At 36.8% G+C, this 12,559-nt stretch overlaps 1 protein-coding gene across 3 annotated transcripts in view; it reads left to right on the top strand.

The window, feature by feature from the left end:
* Positions 1 to 12,559, top strand: part of LOC148842253 (midasin-like protein) — a 99,926-nt gene that overhangs the window by 72,679 nt on the left and 14,688 nt on the right. For all 3 annotated transcript variants that reach the window (XM_088957146.1, XM_088957147.1, XM_088957145.1), the window contains exons 37-52: positions 1,220 to 1,299; positions 1,380 to 1,631; positions 3,051 to 3,186; positions 3,269 to 3,354; positions 3,446 to 3,519; positions 3,737 to 3,878; positions 3,958 to 4,047; positions 7,163 to 7,286; positions 7,384 to 7,538; positions 7,827 to 7,940; positions 8,708 to 8,857; positions 8,977 to 9,156; positions 9,241 to 9,423; positions 9,511 to 9,612; positions 9,713 to 9,934; positions 10,047 to 10,166. In XM_088957146.1, coding sequence (XP_088813272.1) covers positions 1,220 to 1,299; positions 1,380 to 1,631; positions 3,051 to 3,186; positions 3,269 to 3,354; positions 3,446 to 3,519; positions 3,737 to 3,878; positions 3,958 to 4,047; positions 7,163 to 7,286; positions 7,384 to 7,538; positions 7,827 to 7,940; positions 8,708 to 8,857; positions 8,977 to 9,156; positions 9,241 to 9,423; positions 9,511 to 9,612; positions 9,713 to 9,934; positions 10,047 to 10,166 — 2,210 coding nt within the window. The remainder of the gene's footprint in view (positions 1 to 1,219; positions 1,300 to 1,379; positions 1,632 to 3,050; positions 3,187 to 3,268; positions 3,355 to 3,445; positions 3,520 to 3,736; positions 3,879 to 3,957; positions 4,048 to 7,162; positions 7,287 to 7,383; positions 7,539 to 7,826; positions 7,941 to 8,707; positions 8,858 to 8,976; positions 9,157 to 9,240; positions 9,424 to 9,510; positions 9,613 to 9,712; positions 9,935 to 10,046; positions 10,167 to 12,559) is intronic.

Below are 12,559 nucleotides of genomic sequence, written 5' to 3'. Positions count from 1 at the left end.
GAATAATTCTGATTTGAAACCAACTAGCCAACACAGCAGTAGCTGTCCGTAGATCTCTAACTCCCTTACAACTCTGAGAACATCTTTAAAAAAAAACTGATATGCTAGGGAAAGTTAGGGTTTTAATCAGTCTTGAAAGGAAGCAATTCAGTCGCACAGTCCAAACTATATAGATGAGCTTGCAGTAGGGTTTTAATCAGTTCTGAAAGGAAGCAATTCAGTCGCATAGTCCAAACTGTATAGATGAGCTTGTAGTAGGGTTAATAAGAAACCCTAGAATCTGATTGGACCTACCAATAAACTTAAGAGTAGCTCTAGGTAGATCACAGGGTTCAATCAAACACTAGGGCTTGCCGCAAATCACTTTCAAACCCTAGAGTAGAGAGAAACACAGTTCAACCAAGGTTTGTTGTAAAACCCTAGTGAATCGAAGAGAGAAAGAATTAGAATGGTTCGGCCTTCCCCTCCAGATAGGTCCAACCTATCTTCTCTGATAGAACTTCTCTTAAAAAGTAAACAACTTACAAGGAAAAATTAGTTTGCTGCCTTCTAGGGTTACCTGAACCCTAGTCTTATCTGATCCTTCCTGACCACCAACACTTTGCAACCCTAGCAAGTTTCCAACAGCTGCTAGCACCTCTGGCGATCTCCAAGAATCAGTTTGCGAACTCCTCCTCTTCAGCTTTCAGTCCTAGGGAATTCTCATGTGGTCGGCTGGTATTAGACTCACATGAAAAACCCTAACTTGGCTCTGATACCATGTAGATTTTCAAGACTGCTATTCAGTCTTGACCACTAAGAGATTTCAGGTTCAATGAGAAGAGAAAGTGAATAAGAAGTAGAAGAAAGAGTGGTGAAAGAGCAGAACACAGATTTTGAGAAGAAGAACAGAATGTCAATATTCTGCCGCCGCCACTTTAAGTTAATATTATATAGGTTATGCTAGTTACATGAAAGGACATATCTGCCCTTGGTGTTTACATCATAACTGCTAACAAATAACAAACAATATAAAACTGAAACTAGAAATAACAGAACAGAAAAATAACCACAGCTGTGACTAGATACATTCTACCCTACGGACAGAGTGGAGCCACAGCTGTGGGGCCCACATCAATGTTCTCTACATATATATATATATATATATATGCCTTGTTTCTTCTTTTATGGTAATTGGTACTTATTTGGTTATCTGAATGATCTCATTATTTTTGTTTAGGTGTTTGCATGTCATCATATTTTACAAGATGTGATCAAGATGATACCCACATTGTTGAACAATTGGAGGAAATGTATCAGGTTTGCTTTCAAATGTCTTCTAAGAATTTTGTTTCCGTTTTTATGTTGTTTCATTTTTGACTGGTTGAATTTCATTGTAGATGCTTATGACAAGGTTTGAATATGAGAAACATAAGCTGGAGTCAGTCTTGGCATCTAATCAGAATGTTTTGGCTGTGGGAAACTCAACTGCTTGTTGTGCCTTTTACCCTGAAATGATGTGTGAGAAATCTGCTTTTGATAGTTGGCAGGAGATTCTTCCCATAATTGACAACTCCAGTTTAGCTCTTGACATGGAGCTACTCTCAGAATTATCAAAGACTATTTTGTTTGATGCAAATGAACAATACTTGGTAAGTGAAGACATAACTGCTACTATTTGTATTTGTACATTTCCAATTTTATGGCAAAGCTTTTACCAGACAATTTTCTACCTAAACTTTGTAGGTAATATCATGTTAATACATTTGTCTCTTTGAAAATGTCATTGACTTGTTTTAATAAAGAAAAAGGGTCTTTATGTGAGAAGAAGATTTGTAATGATGTGGAAGATATATGCCTATAGCCAAACCTTCTACCAAAAGCCAACTTGGATTTGAGCTTTTGCCGTAAAGAAGCACTCTTCTTACTGACCAAGACTTGCAACCCCGGGTTTTTATTTATTTTTGATGAGTAACTTGCAACTCAGGTATTATAGTCTACTAATTTGGATGGAGATGGATGCCAAGGTCCCCTAGTTCCATTGAGGTAGTGGGCAAGTCCCCAAAGTCCTTTAGACTCTTAGGAAGAGTCCAGTGTTCTAAAAATCCAAGGGAGACTATCTGGTCCTATTAAGGTTGAAATATTGGTAGTGTATCTTATCAGTGTACATATTGCAATACACTTTGGATACACATGGATACGGTGGAAAGATATGTATACACTTGGATACATTGAATAAAGTATAAACACGTAAGAAATGCATATTTTAATAGTTTATATGAAGAGATGCATCACAATCAACAGTGTCAAGAGTATGGAAACATGTAGATATCATACAATAATTTTACTAGTAATTAATGAAACAATATTTGAGCTTTCCATTCTACCGAAAATTTGATTACAAGATATGTTAAATTGTTGTTTGATCAATGATTTGATATATCATTGGTAAATCCATCTTATAGTTCATCTATACCATGAAAATCATTTAGAAAAGATAAATTAAATCTTTTTTTTTTATTTTCACTTTCTTTCTAAATTAAGAAAAGCTTCTTTTTTTTATCAGAAAAAGGGATTCATTAGATTAGGATATGAAATAAGTTTGATACAATGTTGGTGCTCTCCAACCAACCCAGGCTTACAGCTTTACACTTTTGCCCAAAACAAAATATGTCTATTTACCCTTTGTTTTGCTAATACATCTGCCATCCCATTTGCAATTCTTCCCTCTCAGCATGTCTGCTATTTGGAACCAAACCACAAGATAAATCTTTTATCCCTTTCATCTTCTTTTGTACAAATGATAAGGTGTAGTTAATATCAATAATTGGTACATAGTCCATGTGGAAATGTCAAAGTGTTTAGAACAATGCCCAAAAAATCCTTGCACTTGGCATCACCTTGACAACTATGCATCAACGGTAATATCTAAGGTATGGTTGTTCAGTTATGTGCATCTTTATTCACATCGCAATTATTATACATTGGATGTGATTGTAGATTTTGATTTATTGTATGGGTCCTTCAATAATCCACAATCCTTGCCCATTTAACAATTCTTTTATTTGCAGCATTTGTCCAACATGTCTGAGCTTTTGAAGTTTACATTGAATTTTTCATTGAATTTCTCCTCAAGACCTCCTACAGATTTTGTACCGCATCAGAAAATCCTGTGGGCATTGGAAGCATCATCTTCATCCAATATGGGTTGGATTTCATTTATTTTTGTTTTTGTTTTCCTGTTTTTTTTAAGTTGCATTTTTAATTAACTTTTGACTTCTGCACACAGTGAAAGCAAATATTGCAAGTTTTGTTCTTGAGATGTGGTTTAAGTGGCACTCATTTTTATGGAGCAGTTGTCCTGAATCAGTAAAGGTTTACACAAAACTTTCAGATAGGTTTTTCAAGGGAATATTTTTTAATCATCTTCCTGCACTAGTTCCACTTAATCCTGAGTTTCTTGCAGATTGATGACTGTGAGTTACGACAACCTTATCTGCTTTTCCAGCCTATCATAACCACTGTGCTTGAGGAGATTCTGTAAGATCTTTTTTTTTCCTTTCTTGTTTTTCCTTTTTATTTATATTTTTATGTATGCCTTACATGGCACCGGGGGTGGGGCTCATATTATGCTTGGAATCCTCAGTTAATTGCCTACTTTTAGATATACAAATTGCTGAGTTGTGTATCATCGGTCTCTGATTTTGGACTTGAAAGTATACATCAATATGCTTCTTTTTTGGTGTATTTATGACAGGCAAGGTAAATTTCCTATCAAGGATTATTCTTTGCACTGCTTGAAGCTTAGAGTTACTTCACGTAACCTTTGGGAATGTTCATCTCAAGTGAAAGATATTCCTAATATTCTTTTCTCTTCTGCTAACTCTCTTTTCCAGCAGGTAATAGTCTTTTTGTAAGTTGGAGTTTTATCTATGAGACTTTTGTGTTGTTTTCTAATTTTCTTTTATTTTTCATCAGATTATCTTTGCACACAAAAAATCTTTTGAGGAAGATAAATTTTTGGAGATCAAGTCATTTTTGTGTTCCATTGAGGGGAGAACAATTGAGGTACACATTTCCCCTGAAACCTTTTGGATCCAAGTGGTGAAGTTCTCAAGAATCATGTCATCTAAATGTTATTATGTTGTGTTAAATTAAAGGAAAATTACATAGGATTCATAGAAAGAAAATGAAAACAACTAGGAAAAGGTATAGAAGAAAATGTTACAGAAAAGAGGAGATAATGAAGGGTTGAGAGATCCATCCCATGGACGCCCAAAGATTGCGGAATAAGGGGCGAATTTCAAAAATTTTTCTCTCCCTTCAACTGGGAATCACATTCTCTATTTAGAAAATCATATTTTCAAGGATCAATCTTGAACCTTAAACTGAACCAGATATGAACCAAAAGGAATGGGAGAGAATAATACCTGATACGGAGAAGTAATATCTCCCAACGAAGGTGTTCACGCCCAAGGAAGGATCCAAAGACTGCTCCCACTGAAGATGGCGCAGTGCAGGATGGAGCAGAATCAGCAGTGTTCTTCCCAAGAACTCTGTCCTTCACAAGAAACAACAGGATGGAACGTGAGCACAACTTCCCTTTTCAGTCATTTCTTAAAGAACTGATGTCAAGATCCAATCTTGACTTCTCCCACAGCTGGAGATCGAACTGGCAAACAGGGCGGCAAGAGCAGGGAGGTGGCAAGAGAGTATTCGCAGAGTGCAGAATTCTCTCTTCTTGATTTCAGCACTAAAGAGGATCTGATGTGTTTCTTGGTCTCTCTCAAGGCTGCCGCCCCCTCCTTCCTTTTGTTAACTTGAAAAGATCAGCTCCTAATCCCATTAGGAGGTGCTTATCCAAATCATATTTGGATCAGCCTTCTCTTCTAGTGATAAGGATAAACCCTTATCTTCTCTGCAGATTAGATTAGCTTTATCCTAATCTTATTAGGAGGTTTCTAGATCTGAATCACATTCAGATCTGGACTCTCTGAGTGGATAGGATTAAGACCCTATCCTAACTGCTAATCCATCTCAGAATTCGCCCCTTTAATTAACTAAATTAATAGCCCAGTTCGAAATGGGCTTTAGGCCCATTAAGCTTATGTGCTCACTTAACCTTTCTAACTGCTACCCAGTTGGGCTTCCTTGTATGGCGTGGGACCCAAGCATTGATCTACACATCAGCCACATGGGTTCGGCCCAGCCTTTGTTACAAGGCTTGGTCGAATACACTGTTAAGACAGTGCACCCCCTGAAACCCATCAAATGGGCTCTATGGGCCCAACACTTACCCTAAGTGGTCCCTGGGGCAAGCCACCTTGTAACACCCAGGGACTGTGGGCAAATGCAAGATTAGCCCATCAGGTATTATCCTCAATGGTCTTACACTTAACCTCTCAGCCCATAATGATCATACACTGCCCGACAAGAGAGGACCTCTCCCTCGGCTGCAAGGAACAGTATTGCACTCTCCACTTATATGGATCCCGGGAATTAAAACCTTTTGCAAACATTTTAGAAACCATAATATATATACTTTTATATTTCATATAAAATATACTTTGCAAAACAAATCTCAACGGTTGAAATCGGCTGTCGGCAGTCTTGGTTTCCAACAGTGAGAGTGCATCCCCGATCATTACCTTTATCCGACAAAGGGGCTGATCCTGTCACTATGATCACCCACTCAGATGAATTCTCAGATTGTCCCAACATACCCAGGTTTCGACCCCCGCTAAGGATCTCACTGATTGGTACATCAAAGACACCCTGATCCGACACCTAGTGCAGTATCATAATCGAGTCTAGGGGTCGGGTGTAACTTTCCAGTTTTTCCCATCAATCTCCAAGGTCCAGGGCAATACTGGAAATCTGGTCCAGTTCAAAGATTCAATTAATCCCATACTGTATGTGCCTAGGGTCTCACCCCGGTAGCTGAGACAAGCCACCCCAACCGACTTGGTGGCACCACAGTGTCAGCCTTGTCAGGATAGGTCTCCCCAGACCGACCCACTGGCTGTGAACATTCTAAACTAACACGAGTCTCAATAAGTGTCCAGTTTAAGGGTAATACACAGAAACATACCAAGGGAACATGAATCAAATATGTACTTTTATTCATTTACAATAAACTCATAAAGTACATCAATTTTGATTGAAGCTAAGGGCATACAAAACTGTCTAACAGATAATGCCCATCAGCTCAAGAAAAAGCATCCTAAACGACATCCTCCCAAATCAACAAAAAAAGAAAAACAAATTAACAAAAAGGAAAGAGTGAAGAAAAGGTTATGCACCACCATAGCTAACAATTGAGCAGACACAACACTGGAACCTTCTAAACAGCAAATAAAGAAACCAACAGCTCAAGGCAAGGTTCAAATATTGATACACGCTGATATTCCTGAAGGGGTGTATTGAGACTTTGAACTTTGCACTTTTTTGTATTTTTTTCAAAGTTTGAGTTTGGGCATTTTTATGTGTTTTACTTATTAAAAATAATTCTTCATATTGAAATTTTGAACCTTGGCTGGAGGGGAGGGCGAATGCTGTTGTTTTCTACCGTCATATGGGAGGAAAATTCGAATAGGGGTTTTGGAACCAAAATGGCCTATTTATAAGATACAATTGGGGGGGGGGTCATTTGAAGTTGGGCATGTGGGATTTGAAAGGGTACACTTGAGATCCATTGGAGAGCTGAAGCTTCAAGAAGAGGGGAGTTTCAATGAGAAAGATGTGGCTGTTTCTTAAATCTGTGAATGAATAAAAAGGAGACAGTTAGATGTGAAGGTAAAAAATTAGGTCTATCATACCACCACAGAGGGGCTGAGGAATTGACAAGAGAGTAGATTTGGGTTGTACCTATGCTAGGAAGTTGGAAAAAAAAAAAAAAAAAAAAAAAACCCGAAAAGATGAATGGAAATGTGATAACAATGACGTAAATACATCAGTCCAAGAAAAGTTGAATCAGTAATGCATCCCTCCAGCATGTGATAACAATGATGACAATAATTTATCAAAAGAAAAAACAATGATGACAATAGTGGCACTGAACAGAATGGAATGGCAAAACTGGATTCATGTAGCAGATCACATATAGTTGGATCTAGGCTTAGTTTATTTTATTCTGTGCAACTTCATTGTGTACCTTGTTTACTATTGCTGACTCTCATTACAGAAAAGTACTCTCCAAACAATAAGCCGGATTATTGCAACATCAAGCCATGGCAGATTGACTTCGTTAAGGGAGACATATATTGAACCACTTCTCCAAGTATTATCCATGCAATACTCATCAAATGGTAAGGTTTTAAAATTTTTGGATTACTGTTTTTCATATGAATGCAGGGTTTAGAAAGATACTTCCGGGTCTTTTACTAAGGTACTTCTGTATGTCAGGTTTCATTTATAATCTTGGTTGTGCATGGGTGTTTATTGGGGGACTACGTTTCCATCTATTGTTGAATTCCAATGATCTAGATCCAGCAATGAAGTATTCAATCAGACATTCTCATTTGATGGAAAAGATTTCGATGGTTGAACTTGAAATCAAGGTAGGTTTTCAGAACTCTATTACACCAATATTGTCTGCACAATCAATGTTTTTGCCCTGTGTGGAAAGGGTTCATGCTTAAAGAGCATAGACATGTCTTGGCAAGTATTCTGTATCAGACATAACATCAATTGCATGTATTCTATGCATGGAATGTACATTCTTTCTGATCATTTAACTTTATTAAATATATGTTGAGCTGCCATCAATATAAGATTAATGCACAAACCCTTTCAACAAATTTCTGTCTGATAAATTTAACTTCATTCTGGTATATTGCTTATTTTAGGTACGACAAGAATGTGATCATTTAGCAGGAAGATTTTCTATAAGAGATAACCTGAAAGAAAAAGCAATCTTGCTGGAGAAGCTTGAAGCAGAGAAAAGGAGGCTACAGAAAAAGGTTATGGAATTTTCTATTTTCAGTGCTATCACTTTCTTTCTAGTCTCCTTATCTTGTTTAGACGGTTGAAGTAATGAACAGAATGTCCATAACATCCTGTCTTTTATGATCCAAGGCAGCATCCCGGAGTACCATCTATTACTTGTTCTTAGCTTTAATTGCACCATTGTTTTCTCTTTTGTTCAATATTGTAATGGTGTCAAAATTTTCAAGTTGAAACAACTTTTTGAAATATGTCATGCAATGGGTCTCTTTTTTTGAAGTAAGCTCTTTTAATAGATGTGATTTTGTATTCAATCGATAGTTTCTTTCAGTATAAAGGGTTGTGCACCGTACAACTTTTTTATGGTTGTTACTACTTTCTCCCTTTACTCATTGTTAAATTTGATTTCCTAATTCTTTTTATTAGTCATAGAAAGGGAAATGTACATTTTTTTGTGTTAAACATATGAAGGTGCTTTTATGTGTTCATTCAAGATATTCTATTTTTTGGATATTCAATTATTGCTAACATAATCCTTATGAGGTGAACAGATTGTTTGATTTTCTGGATAAATGATTCTAAGAATTAGTGTCATCTTATTGCAGTTCTTTATATTTTGAATTTTGATTCCCTTAATCCAGTGTAACTTCCTTCTATTAATTTACTAAGAATCTTTCACAAGCAATGAACCATCTCGGGTTGGTTCTGATATCTTTCATGCCCGGAGATGCCTTGGTAATGTCTTCTTTTGTTCTTTATTTTGACATTTTTTTCTCATTTATAGGTCATTTTTCGTCCTGAGCCTGGCAAGTTTATAAAGCTAAAATCGGAGTGTGATGATTTTCTTGGGATGGTCAAATCTTCTTCTGCTTTGATAAAGAATCTTGATGGCATGTGTACACAGCAGCTGATTGATCAATCTTGTAATTGGCAGGTAAAGAATGATCAATCTTGATCTGTAACTGTTTATCATTATTCTATATACTTTGTGGCTACTGTTTTGGTGTAGTTAGTAAATTTTCAACATTGCTTTTTGTGTCTTTGGTCTTTCAGGAGACAGCAACTAGATTTATTGCTCGATTATCAGAGGAGTATGCAACATACATTGATATAATTCAACCTATTCAAGTTTCAATTTATGAAATGAAATTAGGCATATCACTGGTTGTGTCAAGTGCATTGCAGAAAGTGTTTCTGAATAAGGTTGAAGAAGACAATTTTGACAGGATTCTGGTTGTTCACCTAACCCTTTGTTTCCTTATTCTTCATAGTTTTATGCAAACACATAACTGACTTAAAAAAAAATCTCCTTTTCAGGAAAGTATATACTCTTTTATGCGATTCCCTAGAGTTTGTGCAGTCAAAACCTATTCTTTCAGCACCAAAAGCGAACTCATTAATCCATGTTCCGAATTTGATTTTGATGAAGATCACCAGAGAATAGATATGAATTTGCTGAAGTTGTGTACTCCAAAAGGAGATACATGCCCTGATAGAATGGTATATTTTCCTTTGTTAATATACTGAGTACCTGTAGTAATCATTGAAGTATTGTCTTGTGACCAAATGGTTCACATTGGTTTGCAGGTCTCTTTCTTTGAATCACATACTTCTCTGTATCATAATATTCTTGTTCGAATTATGCATTCTGTAGTCCACTCACTGCTTTTGGATAATTCCTCTTTTATGGTGAGAACTTGCCTCTCCAAATGATGCATAACAGAGATGGTTCTAGTAATTCAATAATATATATAGTTGATATGACATTAAACCTTTCCTCGTGAATCAGATTTTGAATGAGATATTTGACCAATTTGCAAGCATGTGGATGAATAAGAAAGTTCAAGAAAAAGTAAAGGAAAATGATGAAGCTCTGCAGTTCAAATTCAGGCCCCGTGCATTCAAGATAGAAGATATATTGGAAGTTGATATATCATCTATTAGAAATTCTTCAAATGAGAGTTTGTGTTCAGAATGGCAAGAAATTCTATCAGAGGAACTTAATGAAAGCGTAATATTTCGTTATTTCTTTGTTGATAATAGTCTCAGTAGTTAAACATTTGTTGATCCTTTTCTCGTTTCTTTCTGGATATCCTAGATACAACTCTTGATCTGTTTTGCAGGTCCCTGCTGGTGAGTATGAAAATCTAGAAGAAGAATGGAACCTTGTGCAGGAATCCTTTTTAATTAATATGGTCCATCTCCACACCCAGCTTTTTGGGTCAATTGATCTCGTTGCAAATGTAAGCTCTCTTTCTTGTTATGTACATGTCTTCTAAAATAGTATCAAGATGAAAAGCTAGATTGGGAGGTAGGGGGTCTGTGCAACATGAATATATTTGTTTTTCTTGTGTTTCAAAAGGCTACATCAGCCAGAAAAAACTCTTTCTTGGATGTGAATTTTTTCAAAACAAAGTGGAAACATTTTTAGTTTGATTCAGGACACATCAGCCAACAAAAAAGATGCTTTTGGAAACAAAAAAAAATGTTTTCACTTTCGTAGGGCTGATATAGACTATTATTTGGTGTGTCACACACACATTAAAATCTTCTGTACACTCTCTTTATGAAACATAATATCAAACTACCAGTTGACTTCAAACTAGAGAAGACAAACAATTTTGGTGTTGTGTCTAATGAGTCGACCAGACCAAGAAAAGGATATTTATATTAGAGAAATAGAAGGACAAATATGTTCCTAAGTCTCAGTTTCGAAAGAACACAAATACAAATATGTACAGTGCAAATACATACAAAATAATATAAAATACAGGGTTTTGCACTCTACATAATTGTATTTGTACTCCTTCTAAACTGAGCCTAAGCTACAAGAAGAAACAGTACACAATAAAAGAATAAAAGTATGTCTAGCTGATGTAGGGGCTAGCATCAGTTTGCCCGTAGGAAAAGTATGTCTAGCTCTTTTCATATCTTTTGTGAATGTGTTTGCCAGCTCAAGGTTGGAAGATACATGAGGAAGTGAGATGTGGCCGACAGTGAGGAGATCCTGGATATAATGACAATCCACCTCAATATGCTTCATTCTCTTGTGAAAAAATAGGATTAGAGGCAACCTTTAATACTGAGGTCACGTAAGAGACAGTCCCCTTTACATATCTGATGATATGACGCACAACTGTCAGGTGAGATTGATGGGGAGTAGAAACAAACTAGATAACAATTTGGACCGCATAAGATATGTCCGAGTGTGTCATTGTAAGGTAGATAAGGCTTCTCACAAATTAACGATAAAGAGTAGCATCTTCTAGAAGAGGACCTTCATCCTTAGCTTCAGATTTATTTCCAAAGGAGTATCAACTATCTTAGTATCTGTGAGGTGAGCAAGTTTGACCAAGTCAATAGCATACTTTTGCTGATTAACAACGTATCCATTGGAATTATGATAGGCTTTTAGGCCCAGAAAGTATGTCATGGGACCTAGATCCTTCATCTTGAAGGATTGGCTGAGAAGGTGCTTCAGCCAATGTTTACCATCCTGGTCCTCTCTACTTATGAGCATATTATCCCTCTCTACGTTTAGGGAGCGCCTCAAGGTGTACACCTTTCACGCCTTTTAAAATATTGACCACAAGTAGAAAAAATTGCTAGACATCAACTCATGACTCTTCTCTTCAGTCATAATACTAGCAATATCTCCCTTGGTTGAGCGGCAAAGGATAATGTGATAAACTTTTCCAGATGGTCATACATTTGGTTGTATGAAAATATCTGTCTTAGTTTGATATTGTCTTGAGATGTTTGACATGTTGCTAAACCTTTTCCAGATGGTCATACATCTCCTTGGCTATTTGGAGACCCCTCACAGGGATAGCAATATCTGTAGTAACAGAACTAGAACCCTCCAGGATGCAATCTGGGCATTATTAATCTTCCAAGTTCACATCCCCTTTGCATTGGTTTCATAAGCTTGGTCGTAGTTCAATTTATATATCTCCACAGACCCTTTCGCCCAACATAAAACTGAAAATGAAATTGCCATAGGGCATAGTTGGGCTCATCGAACTTAATAGGAAGCACATCACCCCTTTTGGAAGCAATTGGAAAAGGTAAAGTAAAGAGAACAACCACAGATAAGCTGAAAAGGGGTGAAAAGTCTTTGACAGTACAAAAAAGGAAAGTTGTCAGGTAAATTAAACAAGAGGAGGCATCTAGGAAATCAGATCCAATCTTCACCAAAAAACAAAAGTGGGCTGAAGGATCAGCCTTGGGCGACACTAGATCCAGAATCTTAGGCCAAGTGGATCTGCCACTTGAGAGAAATCATGAGAACACTTAATTGAATAGTGTTCCTGTCCAGAAAAATCAGATCTCATTGTTCTAATTGAAACAGTTCCAAGAAGGTGCTAGATGCTAGTGCAAGTAGGCGAGAAGAGAAGCCTAATTGATGCTCAATAGAGGAGAAAGAAAACTGAGATCAATAGCAAGAGAATTGAACCTGCTTTGATACCATGTGAGTGCAGTTCGCATTGTTCTGATTGAAACAGTTCCAAGAAGATGCTAAGTACTAGTGCAAGTAGGTGAGAAGAGAATCCTAATCGATGCTCAATAGAGGAGAAAGAAAACTGAGATCAATAGCAAGAGAATTGAACCTGCTTTGATACCATGTCAGTGCAGT

The sequence above is a fragment of the Nelumbo lutea genome, chromosome 8, assembly GCF_056320005.1.
Source record: "Nelumbo lutea isolate HS-2025 chromosome 8, American lotus-T2T, whole genome shotgun sequence".
In the NCBI taxonomy this organism is placed as follows: domain Eukaryota; kingdom Viridiplantae; phylum Streptophyta; class Magnoliopsida; order Proteales; family Nelumbonaceae; genus Nelumbo; species Nelumbo lutea.
This window is presented reverse-complemented; position numbering and strand designations above follow the sequence as displayed.